The sequence below is a fragment of the Diabrotica virgifera genome, chromosome 6 (assembly GCF_917563875.1).
Source record: "Diabrotica virgifera virgifera chromosome 6, PGI_DIABVI_V3a".
Classification (NCBI taxonomy): Eukaryota; Metazoa; Arthropoda; class Insecta; order Coleoptera; family Chrysomelidae; genus Diabrotica; species Diabrotica virgifera.
This window is the reverse complement of record NC_065448.1, coordinates 31790523-31811176: the sequence shown is the minus strand read 5'-3', so window position 1 is coordinate 31811176 and position 20654 is coordinate 31790523. Positions and strand designations below refer to the sequence as shown.

Genomic DNA, 20654 nt, shown 5'->3' with positions numbered 1-20654 from the left:
GAGAACAGGTTTATTTAATAGAATTATGGAAGTTGCTATATAGCAATATGCTTCTCCATTCATCTGTTACAAAAACAATGGAGATATACAACAGTGTACAAACTACAGGACCATAAAACTACATACTTAGTCAATCCTTAAAAATGTGGGAGAAGAGTAATTGATAGATAGATACGTGAATAAACCGAAATATCCGATAATCAATTTAGCTTTATGCAGGGCAGCTCAACAGCAGATGCAATTTTCATTACAGTGCAACCTCGATAAGTCGGCCTCTGTTAACCCGGAAGTCCGACTAACCCAGACTGATTTGCATCAGACAAAACAAGCATTTTTTCACTTTGACTGAGTTTTTTGCCAAGAAATAAACAATACTGTATACAACTGTACATAATGTAGATGTACTGTGCATATGTATTTTATGTTTTTGCAATTATAATGAAGTTTATCTGTAAGTATACCACGTTTTATCAATTTTTACCATATTCTCTGGCTAACCCAGATTTTTGATAACCCTGACATCTGACTTATCGAGGTTCCACTGTAAGTGGATGGAGCACTTCAAGCAGTTGATGGAAAAATACAGGAATAAAGAAAAAAACACTCATATGGTATTAAATGATCTTGAGAAAGCATATGATAGAGTTCCTCGAGAGATTCTGTGGTGGGCACTTAATAAGAAAGGAGTCCCTGGTAAAGTAAGGACTGTGAGAGATATGTATGAAGGTGCAACAACTAATGTTAGGACAGGTGTGGGAGAGACTGATAAATTTCATGTGAAATTAGGATTACAGTAAGGCTTAGTGCTTAGTCCTTATTTATTCTCATTAATTTTTGGATCAGATAACAGTGAAGCTACAAGGTAACATTCCTTGGTGCTTGATGTATGCTGATGATATGGGAAATGTTGAGGGTTAGTGGGAAATAGTGAAGGCAACTTAAAACAAAAACTGGAACAGTGAAGACAAGCTCTTGAGGAAAAAAGTTTAAAACTTAGTAGGACCAAAAGAGAGTATTTTTGGAATGTTCATTTAAAGATGGAGTTACTACAAATAAAATGATATCTTTGGATGGTGAAATGATTGTGAAAAGCAATAGTTTTAAGTACCTAGGATTGGTAATACAGAGTAATGGGGAAATAGATGGGGATGTATGTAGCCAAATTAGGGTTGGATGGATGAAGTGAAAGGAAACAAGTGGTGTGTTGTGTGACAGAAAGGTTCCAACGAAGCTGAAGAGAAAATTCGATAAAACAGCCATAAGGCTGGCTATGATGTACGGAAATGAGAATGCTTACACACAAGTTCATGAGTCTTTACATGTGCATCATTAATACCTGGCGAGATAAAACATATTTAATAACTCAAATTTTAACCGGTGATAGGAGCAGTAACTACTTACTGTCACTTATTGTTGTGTTTAGTAAATTTCAATTTCTGACTTATCATCGACTTATTTTGTATGCTTTAACCCGGCACCTGCCACGTGGGGTGCTACCAGCAGCTCGTAACACATTTTCATCAAATATTTGGTCAGTGGCGTAGCTAGAATGGGTGACACCCGGGGCGGTAACCGATGGTGTCACCCCAAATTCTAAAAATAAAGATTGTTAAAATCAACAAAAATCCGACATACGTATGTTTTGAATAAGGGAAAAATTAAGAAAATCTGGTTTCAATCTGGTTTCGAGTTCAACATTGAATAGGTCAAAACATTCCAATATATCCTTTTGAAGTTCGGCTCGAAGTGTGAGTCCTGTATCGGTAGCTATTATAACTCGCCATCCATTCGTTTTTCACGTCGAATTGATTTATTGGTGGAAATGTCGCTGTCTTCATATTTTTATGACCACGTTTTTCTTCAATATAAATATGAAGTGCCGCTATTTTGGTTGCTGATTGATCAACGGTTATTCCTTTACTTTGCAGTTCAATCTGACAAAAATTTATTTCTTAGTACATCGTTTCAAAAGAAAAGATAATAATGAACTGTAAAATTACACACAGCAGAGAGCAGGCATAAGGTTATAAGGTAGCAACAGGTCTATCAAAATGTTCTGACAATATTTTAACTGCTGCATAGTGAGCACTCTAACTAAAGTCGTTTATCTGTGTTTTACTGTGAAAATCGCTTTGCTGTGTTTGATAAGCACTTCCCAGCAGCTAGTGGAAGTAGAATGAAAATTAAAAATTGCCTGTACACTTCCAAAAAATATATTTTGTGCTGGCAACGTAAATTAATTAAATGATCCAGTACATTAAAAGAAAATGGTAGTTTTGTTTGTTGCTTTAATAATAGCTTGTAGTCCTCCACGTACACCGCTCATAACAGCTGCATTATCATATTCCTGTGAACGGCACTTCATATCATCTATACTAAACCATCAATTTCAAGCTTCTTGAGAATTTCGTTACTTAGATCAGCTGCTTTTTTCCTTTTAACGGTTCAAATCCACTTTGACCTCAACTTTTCTCTGTCTTATGTGTTCACAAAATAATATACAGTCAGAAAAATGAAAGAATATGAAATTATAAAAAATGAAATTCAAAGTCAAATGTTGAAAACTACAGAGCAGTTTGTACTTTATCAGCAATTCCAAAATTATTAGATTATTTAGTTACTAAGCAGCTTATTTGTGAATTCAGTAGTATTCTGGTGAATGAACAACATGGTTTTGTACAGGGTAAATCTACAGTAACTAATTTACTTCTTTATCAGAGTGACATTGTTATTGCTTTGGAAAACAAGCTACAAGTAGATTCCATCTATACTGACTTTTCTAAAGCATTCGATAAGGTCAATCATAATATCTTACTTGCGAAACTTACAGCATATGGTATTTCTGGAAGTCTCTTTGATTGGATGCAAAGTTACCTGACTAATCGAAGTTTAAGTGTAAAAATAGGATGCTTTCTTTCTAATGCTTTTACAGCTACATCTGGAGTACCGCAAGGTTCCCACTCTATTTAATTTGTTCTTGAATGATGTTCACTCTATTTTTAAGGAAGTTAACTTTTTAATGTTTGATGATGATGTTAAAATATATAAGACCGTCAATAATGAGGATAACATTTTTCAGCTTCAGTCACAAGTAAATGATTTTTATGAGTGGTGTGTTAGAAATGATATGGAACTTAATATTAATAAATGCTTTTTAATAACTTTTGCTAGATCCCATTCGCCTATTCACCATCAATATTTTATTAATAATACTCCTGTCACACGTGTGAACGAAATTCGGGATTTAGGTATAATATTTGATTGTAAATTAACATTTTACTCTCACATTGACCATACTGTTTCGAAGGCATTTAAGATGTTGGGTTTTGTATTACGTTCATCATCAATTCGTTCAATTGACAATTAGTAAATTTAAAACTGAATTGGATCAAAACAAATATGTAGTATCTGTATTCTAGACCTTAAGAGGGCCTTTGAGACCATAGACCGAAATATTTTACTGGCAAAATTGTGGCAGTATGGCATTAGGTGTGGAGTTTTTGACTGGCTGAATAATTATCTATCAAATCGCAAGCAGAAGGTTAAATTCAATAATTGTATGTCAGATGAACTTAACATTGATCTAGGTGTATCTCAGGGCAGTGTCCTAGGGCCATTACTTTTTATTCTCTACTTGAATGATATAGATCTGTTTGTTGATTGTGAGTTTGTCAATCTTTTTGCTGACGATACGTTAATAGCTTGTAGTGATGTATGCTTGGAAAATGCAGTGGCAAAAATGAATTCAATTCTGGAGGCTGTTTATAATTATTTAACATTAAACAAGTTAAAATTAAATGTATCAAAGACAAAAGCTCTAATTGTAACCAGTAGATATAAGTATAACAAAATCAATATAAATAACATTAATTTATCCATAAATGGTGAAAAGATTGAAATAACAACAACTATTAAATACTTAGGATTTCAACTTGATAACACTCTTGCATTGGAAGATCATTTTGTTTATATACACAAAAAAATCAGCAAGAAATTATACTTTTTTACAAGAATAGCAAAAAATGTATCTTTAGAAACTAGTCTTACTGTATATAATACAATAATACAACCTCATTTTGATTATTGTGCATCAGTCTTATATTTGTTCAACCTAAATAAAATGGGGCAACTTCAAAAATTACAAAATCGTGGTATGCGTATAATATTAAGAATGGGTCGATTGACACCAATAAAGTTAATGCTGAATACATTGAACTGGTTTTCGGTATATCGAAGGTTTCAATATTTTGCATTGATTTTGGTTTATAAAATTAAAAACAATATAGCTCCCGATTATTTTCAGCAATTTATTAATTTTCCTAATACACACATACACGATACTCGAAATAAAAATAACATATACTTTTCTAAAATGAATTATAGCAGCTCAATGAATTCATTAATATTTAGAGGTTTCGGAGAATTTAATGAATTGCCTAATGAATTAAAAGACTGTAGGACAGTTAAAAGTTTTAAAGATAAATTAAAGGTTTTCCTTAAAAATTTAAAGTAGTATGTATTTGAATTGGTGGAGAACGTGCACAATATTTTTGTTTATTTTTATTGAGTTTTATTGGTTAGTGAACTTGTTAGTTTGATTATAATTCGTTATTAATTTTGATTATAATTGTTATTAATTTATTATTATTTTTTAATTTATTATTACATTTATTTTTTTTATTGTGAATCATTGTTTTGATTGATTTTCTTTCGTTTTATATGTAAAAAAAATGTATTTAAGTTAAATTTGTATATTAGGTTACCTATTTTGAAAAAAAAATAAAGATATCTATATATATCAAAAGATTTGTCAATTCACACAATAAAAATCTTATATTGCAGTATCGTGAGATCAATTATTGAATATGGTTCTATTGTCTGGTCACCTAGTTATGCATATCAAATCCTAAATATTGAAAAGGTTCAAAACAAATTTTTACGTTTTGCAGCTTTTAAGATGGGTTTAACAGTCGGAAATTATACTTATGACAAATCTCAAGAGACTAAATTTACAAACTCTTGAACGCAGAAGAGTCATGTTGGATATTTGTTATCTTTGCAAAATTATCTCTGGTGTTATTAACTCCGAAGAATTGTTAAGTCTTGTACACTTTAATATACCTGCTAGATTGACACGAAATCCACAAATATTCAAGGAACAACGGCATGCTACAAATTATGGTCAATATGCACCAATTAGTAGATTGACCCTGTATGGAAACAAGTTTAGTCATCTAATAGATCTGTTTGGTTCTTCAGTTTCCTCTATTAAACGAGAACTCGGGCGTCTTGAATTTTGAATTCAAAAAATTAATTAGATTTAACTGTTATAATGGATTCAGTTGTTTTCATCATTTAACAATATTTTACATTCTTTTATTTTTTATGTTTGTGTTTTATACTTAGTTGTAGTTATACATGTATGTATCTAAATTTTATATTTTCATTATTAGGACGAAAGCTCTGCTTTATTGTATTTTGTATGTATTGGGTTTATCCCGTTAATAAATAAATAGAATACCCATGAACGAACATATAAAACACGCTGTATTTTCCTGTCGCTGTGTCACAAAGAAAATTGCGTTATATATGAATATGTTCGTTCATGGGTATTCTTTCATTTTTCCGACTGTATCTACGAATGGTATTTTGATTGTAAAGTGAGTAAAGTTATAAATTAACTATTCATTATTTTATGATGGTGTCTCTCGGGTGTCACCTTCTAAAGGGTGAAATCTGGGGCGGAACGCCCCCTCCACACCACCCTAGCTACGCCACTGTATTTGGTATTTCAAGTTTCATAACTGTGCTGTGCGTCATAGTACCTTTCTATAATATTATATAGCATAGATCTGTTCATGTTTGAATAGACTAAGAGCCGCTATAGGTGAAAATTCTTAATCATTTTAGGCACGACGGGAACCTATAACTTAATTAGTAGAACCTAAAAGAAAACGTTTGAGCACTGTGCCGTCACTTTTCAGTGGCACATGCGTCTACAGTGGCGCATCAAACTTTCCACTTATGGACGGGATACATAAATTAAAAAATACCCTCCCTAATCACCAGAATTTAATTTTTTTCCTTTTTTTAAGTTTTATGTGATTAAGACATAAGATTCATCGTAATTTTAACCCACCACCCCCTTCTCCCTGCCCCCACCATCAAAAACTTTATTTTTCGATTTTATTTTTTTTGGTGTGATGCAATCAATTTTAAAATTTCAAAAAATTTACACGCATAGTTAAGGGTTTTATAAAACACGTCTATTTTTTATAGACCTGTAGGTTGAGTGTACATATCCTCAAAAAAATTTTAAAATATTTTTTTTGAAAAAAAGTATATAACTTTTTTTTGGGGATAGCTGCAGATCTAATTTTTTCTTAGTCTTGTGTATTTTATCAAACACTATATTTCTAATTTTTTTCAGATTTTTCTGTAACATTGGTCACCTTCAAAAATCAAAAAAACTGTTTTTTAAAGGGGTTTTGGGGGGGTTTGAACGTGTTTTTCTGATTTTTAAATATTCTAAAGAACTCAGTTACTTCAAGTTACATATAACCTATAAAAACAAAATTGATTTGATATATTATGAAGTCTATAAAATAGGGAAAATCCCCCAAAACCCCCCAAAAAACAGTTTTTCGGATTTTTTAAGGTAGGGAGACTTACGGAAAAATCTGAAAAAAATTTAAAATATAGTGTTTGATAAAATACACAAGACTAAGAAAAAATTAGACCGGCAGCTATTCCTCAAAAAAAGTTATACGCTTTTTTGAAAAAAAAAATTTCTTTTAATTTTTTGAGGTTATGTACACTCTACCTATGGGTTTATAAAAAATAGGCATGTTTTATAAAAGCCTCAACTATGCGTGTGAATTTTTTGAAATTTTAAAATTGATTGCATCCCACCAAAAAAAAATAAAAACGAAAAATGAAGTTTTTGATGGTGGGGGCAGGGGGAAGGGGGTGGTGGGTTAAAATCACGATGAATTCTATGTGTTAATCACATAGAACTTAAAAAAATAAAAAAAATTTAATTCTGTTAGTAAGTTCTGTTAACTTTTAATTTATTTATCCCGTCCATAAGTGGAAAGTTTGATGTGCCACTGTCGACGCATGTGCCACTGAAAAGTGACGGCACAGTGTTCAAACGTTTTCTTTTAGTTTCTACTATTTAAGTTATAGGGTCCCATCGTGCCTAAAATTATTAAGAAATTTCACCTATAGCGGCTCTTAGTCTAGAAGTGGTTATTTAGTGTCATTCTGAACTTGTAGCTCTAAAGTCGAATTGGGGTGTCATTATCTGGCAGTTTAAGTTTTAAATTTTTTTTGTGTTTTTGATAAACAGGCAAGATTTTTTATTCCAATAACTCATTTAAATTATTAATATAGTCTTTATACTCAATAAATCTTAATTCTTTAGATTTCTTACTCCACTTCATTTATTATGACTTGGTACTTGCTAATTTGATTATAACACCTTTTTAATTTTATTTTTTTAACCTTTATAATATATTAGTAGCTAATAAGTTAATAAAACATGTTTTTTTTTATTCTTGTGTTACTCAACACATTATTTTGTTTATAAACAAGTAGATCACAAAAAATTTTTAAGGGTTGCTGTGTGGACCCCATGTGGCAGTTGACGTCTTGCAAAGCCACGTGGCAGGTGCCGGTTAAATGATGACCCAGGTGTAAACACTCGTGGACTCAACTATTGGGACCGTGCAAGTTCGGCAAAGCGACCCCTATTTCTACGCTCTATACTAAAATTCGCACTTTTAATTATATTGGCCAATTATATTAGTCCTGGTTACTGGATAATTGTCAAGGCCAAAGTCCAAAAAAATAATAAGAAGAAAAAATAAGATTCAGGTTATGTTATGAAAACGTCAACAATTGTATGTAGTAAATAAAATTAGTTATTAAAATGCAGTACTGCAAGCAAAATAAAATTAATTAAATTTACCTTTATATAATAATTGCATATCATATCAATATTGTGGAGCAATATATAATTTTTATGCTTCATTGACAGAAAGTATGAAATATACGTCAATTTGACAATTTCAATTGACAATATGAATTATTTAAGATAGTTGCAATATTTCTCCGCGACTCGCGCAGGGTCGTTTCTCGTTTCCCCTTCCAAGTACTTGCACACCGCGAATAGATGGATGAGTGAAGTGGCAAGGAAGGATAAGATTATGAATTAGTATATTAGGGAAAATCTAGGGGTGGCACTAATAATTGATGCCAAAATGAGAGAGCATAGGTTAACATTTTTCTCTGATACATACTTATATTCAGTTGCTTCCGTGTGGAGCCAATACATAAAGAACACTATTTAATTCCACAGGTTATGAGCAACCGAAGGTGTCAGTGATAACTGACTTAAACACGCAAAACATATTTTGGAGTCAGGAGGCAGCGATTGTGTTAAGATGGTTTGGTCGTGTTCAATGTCGAGATGTTACTATCCTCAGATCATCCAATACAACGAATTTATGAACTGCAGGTTCCTGGAAGGAGTAGGAGAGGAAGACCAAAGAAGACTTGGGATGAGACGCTTAGGTAGGACATGTCGGTGAAGGAGATTAATATTGATATTACCCAAGATAGAAACTTATGGAGAAATGCAGGAATTAGGGAAGCCGACTCCGTAAAGGAATAAAGGCAGAGAGAATGAAGATTTTCAAAATCAAAGGAAACTTACTTTGAGCTGTTGTTCAACAGCATCATAGTGTGTAGCAAATTTATTTTCAATGTTGTTAAGTTTTAGATCCTCCTCAATTCTTTTTTTCCTGAGTTCTAAGTCTTGCATTTCCTTTTCACGTTTTTTCATCAGCTGCATGGCTCTACCAGCTTCACTGGCTGCGCCTTTGTAGTGAGCCATCTTATTAACAGTTAAACACCACGATTAGGATTAGGTATGAATTAAAATGGGAATCAATTTTACTTTACTTATTTTCAGTTTATCGCAAGGGGTTACCTATTCGAGGTAAATATATACTATGAACTATTATACATATAAATAAACACAAAAACAATTAAAATCAAAACAGATTCATAGATGAGCATGAGCAATGAGCAACGATGTCATTGTCACTTGTCACTGTCACCTAACTTCAGTTTTGGACAGCTGGGTGCTGACATCTGACATTTGACATGGTGCTGACCGCTGCCGACAGTGACAGCCAGTGCATAGCAGTGACAGTGACAAACCAGAAGTCACTGTCAGAAGCTTAGACAAGGAAAGAGAAGAACTCTTTTAGTGTTGGGAACTATCGAATGATTTGAACTATCGAATAATTACTAAATGAATGAATTTAACTATCGAATGAATTCATTCGAATAAATCTATTCGTTACTAATTTAATTGAGCGCATGCGCAGCCGCCATTTTGAAACAGTAGTTTCCTACTATTTTGATCTAGCAACATAAAATAAAAAATAAATTTTATATTCTAAGATTTTGATCAACAATGAAGATAGAGAGGTTAGGCATATAATTATAATTTTTTATTCCAATTAATGATGTCAATCAATTTATTTAATCATTGCTAGTTTAATAATTTAATATGTCCCTCTACAGGACTTTTTATCATGTGACGAGCTCATGCACAGCCACCATGATGAATTACAGTTTTCTACTGTGTTGATCAATATCATTGATGCGTGATGCGTTAGAGTTAGGGATTATAACGGCATTATTACATTGTATCTTATATAACTGTATTTATACTTGATTTTCATTACTTGCCAAAATATTAATAATTACCAACAATATTATTATCGTGTATAATCAATAAAATACATCATTTAATATTTTAAGGCTAAAAATGACAAATGCATCTACCAATTTCTATTATTTAATAGAAATAAAGAAAAATAATAAAGAACCACAGAAATAAGCTTTCAAGTAGAAATTTAAATAGGATCAAGTATATTTCTTAACATACAAGACTATAAAAAATACAACACTAAGGCCCGGTCTTTTCCTTTTCACCTCCGGATAAATAGTTAACGGGAAGTTTATCTGACAGATAAAAAAAGTAGCGTCTTTTCACTCTGGAATAAAGTTATCCGGCAGATAAATTGACGTTAAATATCAAATATTTAACTGCCGAATAAGAAGTTATCTGGGAGATAAACTTTGATTTTCGTATATTTCATGGTTTCTGATTACCAGGAAACTAAAAATATAACCTAAAATCTTGAGGGTCTGATTGAATTTATTGCAAAAGTAAAATTTTGTTCTTTCTAAAAATTCTCAATCACAAATTTTATGTTATTTTGTTTTTATACATACCTACCTACTGTAATTTTTTAAGCAGAGTTATTAGATATTATATTAAAGATGGGTTATAATTTGAAAAAATTATAATAGGTATGTATTATTGTATACCTACCCAACTATATTCATTTACAAAGGAAAACAAGTTGTAAAAAATAAAAATAGAATAGTTTCTTATCCCATCATTTCTTTGAATTGCCAAATATTTTACGATTCCAAAATGAAAGGTATTGATATATGTAGGTAGTAACTAGAATTATGTATGCACATGGTTCTCAGAAACAGTAGATGATACCTACCTTGAAAAAAAAGCTGCTGTTAAGTATCCAAAACATACTGGGTGTATCATGAAATTCTAAAAAAATAGAATATAGGAAGACTGATTTTATATTCTGAGAATTTCGTAATACTCCCCGGATATGTTTTAAATAGGTACCTTCTTACTAATATTTTTTTGTGCCAAATATAAGTAATTCTGTATTATTGCTGTTTAAATTCAGATCATAGCAATGGGTTGTTACTTTTTTAATGAGTCCGCAAATACATCCCTTTTTGTATATAGCAGAAAACAAAATGATTACATTGATTCAGTTGTCCTACACTGAAGCAATATATTTATAACATAGAGAGAGATGAAAATGAAGACAATTTTGAAAATGAATTGCTAAGTATAGACCAGGAATAAGCTAAATTATTGAATTTACTGAAGTTATGATGTTTGATAACCTTATAAAAATTTTTGTGTTAAGCTTGTCACGCACGGGGAACTATACTAAAATATATCTCATATCACTCACTATAGTAATGAGTGAGGCTGCATACACGGAACTATACCTAATGTATATTATGGTTCCGTTTATGCAGGCTCACTCATTATTATAGTGAGCAATATGAGATGTAATATATCTATTATAGTATACCTCCTGGTCAGTAACAAGCTTTATGGGGAAATAGAAGGATCATTAATATACATGTATAATTTTTTATTCTTTATTTAATTGTCCTTTGTATAATTTAATTATTAAATTTAATAAATCAATGAATTTTTGTGTCTCTTCTGCCCTTTAATTTTCTCTGGCACGCTTGTGTTCTACCCTTTCCTCCTCTTTTTCTATCTGAAGCAATTGAGCTATGTTGGGTATTAGCGTTGTTCTTTCTTGTAATACATTCTCTAGTTTATTATTGGTAGCTTATTTCTGGAACTAGCTTTTTCTTTGAGAACACAGGATTCCATCTTCTAGGTGTTTGTCATATCTGTAACCAATTTTTTTTATTTAGAAAAGTGAAAGATATCTACTATGGGCCATTCCACGAACATACGCCTGTTTTGGATTATTTCGACAACGAATATTTTACTGTGCAACCTAAGAAGTACGAAAGTAAATGGCACTAATAATTATTCCAATAAATAACAATGTAATTTGCAATTTACTTTTGTTCTTCTTATTTTGCAACGTAAAATATTCGTTGTCGAAGTAATCCAAAACAGGCGTATGTTCGTGGAATGACCCATAACAAATATTAAAATTAGGTTTTATTCTTGTTATTGGGATTCTTCAATTTACCATGTAAATTATCCAATCTTTAAAATATTGTGTTTTGATATACATAGTTGGTTTATCCCTAGTTTACTATTCAATATACCAGTTGGATGGATTATAAATCTGTAGCGTTTTGACAATGATTGATATGTCCATCTAGCCTAATTTTTCAGGAGGGCATTTTGAAAGTTTAAATCATGTTTTGTCAACCCAAAAACGAAAAGTAATCAACATAAGAAATCAAGTAATATATCAAGTTCTGGCCTACCTAATACAGTAGAATCCAGATTATCCGTGCTCCTCGGGACCGAAGGTGGCACTGATAATCCGAACATGTATTTCTTATGTATAATAAGTACGTATACACATACATATTATAATATTATGTACCTACCATAAAAAGATAACAGAAAAAATAAATCTTTCATTATGAGTCTCTCTTTCGTCATATAGAGTTTCCGTTAAGTGATTTACAATGACGCTATGTTGATAAAACCTCAAAAATGCAACTTGAGTAATAGAAAATCATAGCACGGATAATTAGGGTTCTACTGTAAGTTAAAAGGGGACATGTGGGACAAAGGGGGTTTTACCTTCATCATACACATACCAAACTATACCAACTTGAAGAAATGTTACTAAATAGCATATCAAGCAAATAATCTCATTATGGCTAAAATCAGACGTAACTTCAAGTTTTGCCATATTGCATGATATTTACAGAAATATAGTATTGAATTTAAATAAAAGTTTTCCCCACATTAACAAATTTTTACATCATTGAACAGTCATTAGGTTTGTTCTAGCATCAGTTTCAAACGGTTTGAAACCATCAGCGAATAGTCGACCAGCGCGAGTAGATAGGGGATAGCACTGGTGACTGTATTATGTTGTCTCACTGAGCAACTAATTGCTGACGGTTTCTGACTAGTTTGACTGTTTGCTAGAACAAACCTAATATTAATAATCATATAATATGTACATATATAATTATGTAAACAAAATTACCACTGCATCTGTTTCATTAGCTAGCTTGTCTTTATTTAAACTTGTCTTTGTCTTCTATTTTACATACAAATCAACAGTTTTCCTCTAATTTAAAATGGATTTACCTCTTGTTCAAGCTCTCCAATAAACTATTTCAGCATAATCAATGTTTTCCTTCTAAAACAATATTGTTGTCTGATTAAAATATGGAAATGTATTTCTAAACCTTATGACTTTGTATACCTATTTTTTTAAGTTGTAATTCTTTGATTTACTTACATTTCCTTCATTCCTTCTTCCAAAATGGAAATAAAATCGATAAAATCATCTTTGAATCTAATTATGTTAGGTTAAGTTAAAGCTGAAATTATAAAAATAAACATAAAAGTCAGGTGTGTTCGGAATCCAAACTTACTTTTAAGCTTATCTACCGGATAACTAACTGGAACATAAATTGACGTGAAAAGACGGGTACATTTTATCTGGCGAATAAATATTTATCCTCCAGATAGCTAACTGCCAGATAAGAGCATATTTATTCGGAGGTGAAAAGACCGGGCCTAAGACCAAAAAACTTATGAAAGTCAAGGTTTACCTATTTATTTTTTAGATTGGGCATAAAACTAAGTATTCAATTCTTTTATTAGATTAGATTAAATTTCCAAATCCAAATTGTAAGCATAGAAATAAGTTTTTTTAGATTATTTAATAGGTACCTATAAAGGCATTTTAAATATTTTACCAAAAACAACACATTTATTTATTTTCTACTTTATATAAACTTTATTAAATCAATATTAAATTAAATTCCTTTGTTATTTTTTTTATTCCTTTTTTCATCTACCTCTGTAACAGGTTTTCATTTCAACTAATAAAATTCATTCATCTGAGTTTACTAAAAGCATTCATGCTACTTAAAATAATATTCGACTGAAACCATGCGTCCATTACTAAAACTATTCACAAAAAACATTCGACTAAAAACATTCGTCCATCCATTACTAAAACTATTCACTTAAAACATTCGACTAAAAACATTCGTCCAACTAAAACATTCGACTAAAAACATTCGTCCATTACTATTACTAAAATTATTCACTTAAAACATTCGAATAAAAACATTCGTCCATTAAAAACTATTCATTCTACTAAAAACATTCGAATATAAAATAGACGCATGCGTATTAAAAAAAAGTAATGAATGATTTTTCAACCATCGAATAATTCGAATACTTCAGTTACTATCGAATTATTCGATAGTTTTATTCGATAGTTCCCTTTTTCCTTGTCTTTAAGTCTAAGGTCAGAAGTACATTATTTTGTAAACAAACCATAATTTAATTCCCGTAATTCGTAATACTATTATATTATTGTTTATCTATGAATATAATTTGTTGCTGTTCCGTTTGTATTGAAATTACGTTTAATAAAAAATGGAAGTAAAACAAGAATTTAATGAGGATACCTCTAAAATAGATATAGAGTATAATGACTTAGATGATGCTCGTCAAGATCTAGATGGCTTTAAATGTGAAATTAAGGAGGAATCCAATAGCAAAAGTACAAACGGCACATGTGATTATTTAGACTTAAAAGAAATTCCTACAAATACTGAAATACATCAAGAGAGAAATAAACTGAACCCGTTTGAAGAAAACCAACAAACTGAAAAAGGTTAGTATAACTTAAAAATACAACTAACAAGTAGTATAAATAGGAATGGGAATTCAATTGAAATCTCAAGAGAGAAATTGTTATTGTTTGTTCCCTAAAACTAAAATTCATGATTTTGCTAGCTGTTTTAGTAAAGACTGTTAACCCTACAGTGGTGACGTACGGTTTGTCAGACTGTGTCTTCTAATAAATTAAGTTAATTCTTTTATGAACAGAATATGTGAACTGTCCATCCCAGTAGCTTCCTAACTCAAGTCAACCTTTCAGCCTGTAGTACGATCAGTTGCTAACAAGTTTTTACCTGTGCAGTCTCAGCTATTTTTTTCCAAACCTGGTCTCTCACACAATGGTCACTACGTATGTCCTAATATTTTACAAGTTTAGCACTTTAGACACATGTACATATGCTCAGAAGATCAGCTAATATTCACTTACCTACGATAATGAGGGAGACACTGAGAGAACTGACTGATACCTCAGAGTCCAATTTACAACCTGGACCAGAGGAAACAGGAGCTACAGGTCTTTGTATAATGTGCGATTGGAAAAAATTGAAAAATAGATTCTCCTGTAGGCAGTGTAAAGTATCTCTGTGTCTTGAACACTCAATCAGTATTTGCGCAAAGTGTGTACAAAAAGCAGATCAAACAGACTAGTTTTACTCTTTTTCAATTATAACATAATTAGTATTGTATAACACATTAATTATGTATAACATTATACCTACATAAGTTATTTAAGACGTTTCATGTATTGCTAGGTATAAAAACACCTGGTTTCCGAAACATTATTCAAATCTCCAATCATCTAATGAGCTGATATATTTGATCAACTGTTAACCAGTGACAAGTTTCTGAAACATTATTGTAAAATTACATGTAGAAAATCGATTATCTGACATACAATTCTTGGTATCAATACCTTCACAATTGGCTGTCATCCTTCAAAATTTCAATTATACTTACTTAGTTTACTTAATCCAGGACGCGTCTACCTTTTGGTGTGAGTTATTACAGAGTTAGGTTCTCCATCGCTTTCTTCCACATTTACTTCTATCCATAGCCAATGCTTTTGTTTCCTCCCATTTTATTCGTCTTTTGTCAGCCGCTTTCCTCACTTCTTCTGTCCACGTCTTTCTTGGTCTTCTTCTCTTCTTTCTTCCCATATCTCTCGCTTCATATATCTGTCTTACTATTGTTTCTTCTCCTCTTCTCAGTAGATGTCTGAGCCATGTAAGTTGTCCTTGTTCGATTGTTGTAACTGGTGTATTTTCGGATTTTCTCTAAAGGTTTGATTTCTAATTTTATCTTTCTTTGTTTTTCCCTTTATGTTCTCAAAAATCTCATTTAGTTACTCTTCATAATATTGTACAGCTTACCAGTCTTTGCAATTCTTTCATCTATCTCATCTTCTAATTTTCCATCCCAGCTTATGATTACCCCCAAATACTTATATCTGTCTATATGTTTAAGTTGCTTGCCATCTACTTCTATTTTATGTTTTCCTTTTTGTCTTCCAATCATCATTGTTTTTGATTTTTCTTTGTTTATTTTCATGTTTCTCATTTTTTAGCTCTTCATACAATATGTTTATATTTTCTTGTAATTGTTTTTCTGACTCCCAAATGATCACCAGGTCATCTGCGTAACGTAGTTCTATTATATTTGTATCATTCTCAACTTCCAATATCCTACAATATTGATATACAATAAAATTTCAATTATATTCACCTCTAAATCCAAACTTGTATAATTCAGATTCTAAAGGTGCATTCTCTCTTATGTACTGTCACTTTTGTTTGGAGCAAGAATTGAACGATAATTTCAAAAATAATACAATATATGAAATTTATGTGAGGAGAGTTGGAGATCTAAATATTTTATGATCTATAATATTTTATACTTGTACATATTTTTATTTTTTGTCTATGTATTTACTTTTTTTATATTTTAAATTTATTTAGTGGCTCTTTTGTTATCTTCAAAGCTGGCTGCTATAAATTCTCACACATTTTTCCTTTTATTTACATCCCTATAATCGTTATGTTCTGGTTTTTAGAGCTCTGGCCTCTCAAAAATTAGCTCTATGAGTCTAGCATCGTTGTTATCATACTTAAAATAAAAAAATATATAAATTATAAAATCAAATATAAAACAATGTCCGAGATATCCATTGTCTGCAAGTGAAATAAATATTTTAAATTATTTCTTCCATAAAAATTTTTTATTTTTATTGAATAATATGATTTACTTTATTTATAGATCTGTTGTTTGACAATTTTTCTCAGTATTTGTTAACTACAGTAATTAAAAAACTAAAAAACTCTTAACACCCCCTCTCTGAATGTCTCTGATAACTACCGTTACAACTATGATTCACTTCACACAAGATTTTTTCTACCTCCTCTTCAGATTCGCAAGCAATGTAAGGACTTACAGAACCTTTACAAAAATTTTAATGTTATTGCTGATTACCCAGATCTACTGTACTCTATTGGTTTGGCAGTGCCAACAAGGAATACTATATTTCACCTCATGTTTCAACAATCTTTTTGTAGAACTATGTAAAGTATAATAGTTTTAGTTCAAGGTCTGTAATAATAATAATATCGTATGGCATTTTTGCCGGGGAGATCCTTTCGGATAGTTCCAGCGCCAATTACATCTTTAACCCTGTTTCAAGTAACTAGTGTCGATGTACACTAGCCCAGGTATCAAGGTCTGTAAGGACAGCCAATAACTTGTCTCCCAACATTGATTTCAGTGTAAGTCAAAGACGCTTTATGTGCTTTGTTAAGGATTTAACGCGTAGGGTAGAACACTAATTAATAAATTTAAAAGTATATTTATAGGTAGTTAGGCGATTTAGTGTTAAGTCTTCAAATAATTGCCAATTTATTATCTGTGATATGTTATCCTTGTCTGTGATATGTTGATATTTAGTGATTTTAATTAAGTGTAGTTACATATTTACATCTCCCACAATTTTTTTTTGTGGACACATCTCCCACAAAAAAAATTGTGGGAGGTTTTGGACAATACACACATATCTGCAACTGTCATCAAAGCCATACAATGCCTCTATAAAGATTTATGTCAAGGGTAAAGAGAGGTAACCATCTGTCATCTAGCTTCCAAGTAACAAAAGGCCTTAAACAAGGGTGCTGCTTATCTCCCATTCTTTTCAATATATATACCGACGGTGCTCTCAGACTTTGGAAGCAGAAATGCAGTGGTATGGGTATACCAATCGGAGACATAACATTATACACTTTGAATTACGCAGACGACCAGGTGGTAGTTGCCCAAGATAAGGAAGACTTAGAATATATGACCAGAAAATTGATGGAAGAATACAGGAAATTGGGTTTAGAGGTAAACATAAGGAAAAAAACACAATATCTACACATCGGTAACCAAATACAACAGGAGGACCTAGATCTTGACGGAAGTGACTACATCAGGGGTTGTACAGAGTATATATATCTAGGGATTAAATTAACAAATAGTGGAAGAACGGAACCCAGTATAGATGATAGAGTGACGAAGGCTAGAAAGGTTACTAGAGCCCTAAACCCTGTCTTATGGCAACATAACATAAATTTAAATACAAAAATGAGGATGTACGACGCTATTCTGAAACCAATTTTAACGTATGGCTCCGAAGTGTGGCAAATGACAAAAAAATCCGAAAATAAGCTGCTTACTACTGAAATGGATTTTTTTAGAAGATCTGCCAGAATATCGAGATGGGACCATGTTCGAAATGAACAGATCAGAGAAAAAGTAGGTAAGCAGAAAACAATAGTGGACGAGGTACAACGAAACCAACTTACTTGGTATGGACACGTCCAACGAATGGGAGATGAAAGATTACCAAAAATTACAATGAGATGGATACCGCCAGAAAAACGGAAAAGAGGCAGGCCACCGACCTCCTGGAAACAAGGAATTACAAAAGCCATATCAGAAAGAAATCTTCAAGAAAATGACTGGCTAGATCGACAGGCTTGGCGATTGGGTACCGGAAGGCGTAGAACGCTATAGAACCGGTTATATATATATATACATATTTACATATTTTTATAATTTATTTTGAGTTTTAATGTATATTTTAGCTCTTAAATTATGTTGTCATAATGGGTAAGGCCCGTAAATAAATAAATAAGTAAATTATCAGCCCGTTAATTGACGAATAATCTCTTAGCTGACAGTCCACTTTGACCACAGTTTGACAAGTGAAACTGTTTAATTGACCTTTCGGGACTCAACTCAAAGCACTTATGATCAGCTGTTAACTAACGATTAATCGATTGTCAGGTGATCGACTGTTGTTAAAACTAGTTAAATTGACGTTTCTGAAACTCAAAATGCATTTAATCTATTGTCACCTATTGTTAATCGTTGATTACATAATTTTTGCGATGATCTTCCTTTTGGAAACCAGGCTTTAGTAGTTTAAAAAAGAAAAAAAATATGTTTGTTCTTTTTCCTCCAAATACAAGGCAAAAAAAGGGGCACGGTTTGAAAGACTGTGGTCACAACGCAACGGGAGTAACGATTTTTACATCATGACTGCAGGGTTAATGTTAGAGGTTTATATTCTATTTTTTGCAGGCTTTAAATGTGAAATTAAAGAGGAATCCAATAGACAAAGTACACATGGCACATGTGATTATTTAGATTTGAAAGAAATTCGTACAAATACTGAAATACACCAAGAGAGAAATAAACTAAACCCGTTTGAAGAAAACCACCAAACTGAAAAAGGTTAGTATAACTTAAAAATACAAGTAACTGAATCGGTGTAAACAAAAACGTTCTAAGTCGTTTTTTGTTTCATGTTTGACATTTTGATGAAAATTTATTTTATGCGCAGAATTGCATCTTTTTGTGCAAAACCATTCTAAGTCTGATCTCTCCATGTATGTTAAATGGAGAATTGAATTATATAATTGTTAACTAAAAGATTCTATGTCAGTGAATGGTTTTGTAGGCAACAGTATTAACAGACAAACACATCACACCCTAAGTGCAAAACTGTTGTAAGTCTAAATAAGTAAGTTTCGAGATAAAGCCGATTTTGTTTATTTTCGTGCGTGTATCTGTGTACTGATATCGGCGTGATAGTTGTGATATTTGGCCAGTTAAGCATTGGAAAGTCACTAAAGTTTTACACGGGATAGATATGCATGTTTACAAGTGAATGCCATGATTACTTCATTTTCATAAAATTCTTGACTTAGGTACAACAGTTTTGCACGGAGGGTGCGACATGTAGACCGAAAATATCACTACTTTGAGTAATAGGATAGATAAGTTTACAGTCGAAGAAGTTAGCACAGAATGAAGATAATATATGTACTAGATTTTCAACATTGGTGGTCACCTACTATAAAAAGACATGCATTTCTGAGGAAACAAGAGGAAAATGTGTCCCTGTTAAGGAAAAGATATCTTTTGTCATACATAAGTTCCCCCTAACTCATACATAATTTAACCCCTAAGAAGGGGTTAACCCCTTCGTGCCGGACCGTCATTCGGCAAGTCGGCTCCTATGTACGGGTTCGAGCGCTTACCGAGCGGCTTCGCGCGGTCGTTTAAATTGCAGTATCACACTACAACTAATTAAAATTAATATAATAATAACACTAATTTTAGAAATAAAACTATTTTTAATTAAATTTTATCCATAAAATACCATTTTAAACAAAAATTATTAAAAAAAGATAAACAAGATAATTCGGATGGAATTCCCCAGATTTTTTTGTGCTTGATATCGTCCCAGTCTCTTAATCTGGGAAATTCCATCCGAATTATCTTGCAAGGGATAGTAAGGTAAGTTGTAAACAGCAGCACAGTAACGTCACCTCCCACACAATCCCTTCAGTCAAACATCCAAACAACCTTATCACCAATCAAATTAACTAAATCTAATCTCCTTCTGGACATCACCCACTCATGATGCACTTTTGTCATGAATTGGAGTGGCCCACGACTGATAATCTTAATGCTGGAGAACATGAACATGACATCCAATAGGAGGAAACATGGCATTATGAAGCATTCAAAAAATGACTGAATATTTGTATTTTAAATTTCTTACTTAAAATTGTATTGTTTTAGGTTAAATATATATATTTTTTAAACAAAA

At 31.8% G+C, this 20654-nt stretch overlaps 2 protein-coding genes and 1 long non-coding RNA gene across 4 annotated transcripts in view; 1 reads left to right on the top strand and 2 right to left on the bottom strand.

Annotated features, from left to right (window-relative positions):
• The window catches only part of LOC126887535 (protein FAM50 homolog), a 36970-nt gene extending 27856 nt beyond the window's left edge, over positions 1 to 9114 (bottom strand). Inside the window, exon 1 of the mRNA XM_050655191.1 lies at positions 8720 to 9114. Within this exon, the coding sequence (XP_050511148.1) occupies positions 8720 to 8899 (180 nt within the window). The 5' untranslated portion in view covers positions 8900 to 9114. The remainder of the gene's footprint in view (positions 1 to 8719) is intronic.
• A 2161-nt stretch (positions 9115 to 11275) lies between these two features.
• Positions 11276 to 13822, bottom strand: LOC126887537 (uncharacterized). The gene is made up of 4 exons (XR_007699103.1): positions 13243 to 13822; positions 13107 to 13188; positions 12849 to 13004; positions 11276 to 11553 (listed from the first exon to the last, which is right to left on the bottom strand). It is a non-coding gene; the product is annotated as an uncharacterized LOC126887537 (long non-coding RNA).
• Positions 13823 to 13879: 57 nt separating this feature from the next.
• LOC126887534 (gastrula zinc finger protein XlCGF57.1-like) overlaps positions 13880 to 20654 on the top strand; it is a 155896-nt gene continuing 149121 nt past the window's right edge. Inside the window, exons 1-2 of one of the 2 annotated variants that reach the window (XM_050655190.1) lie at positions 14073 to 14501; positions 19118 to 19270. In XM_050655190.1, coding sequence (XP_050511147.1) covers positions 14261 to 14501; positions 19118 to 19270 — 394 coding nt within the window. In that variant the 5' untranslated portion in view covers positions 14073 to 14260. Of the gene's footprint in view, positions 14502 to 19117; positions 19271 to 20654 lie in introns of both variants that reach the window. The other variant, XM_050655188.1, reaches the window with a different exon arrangement.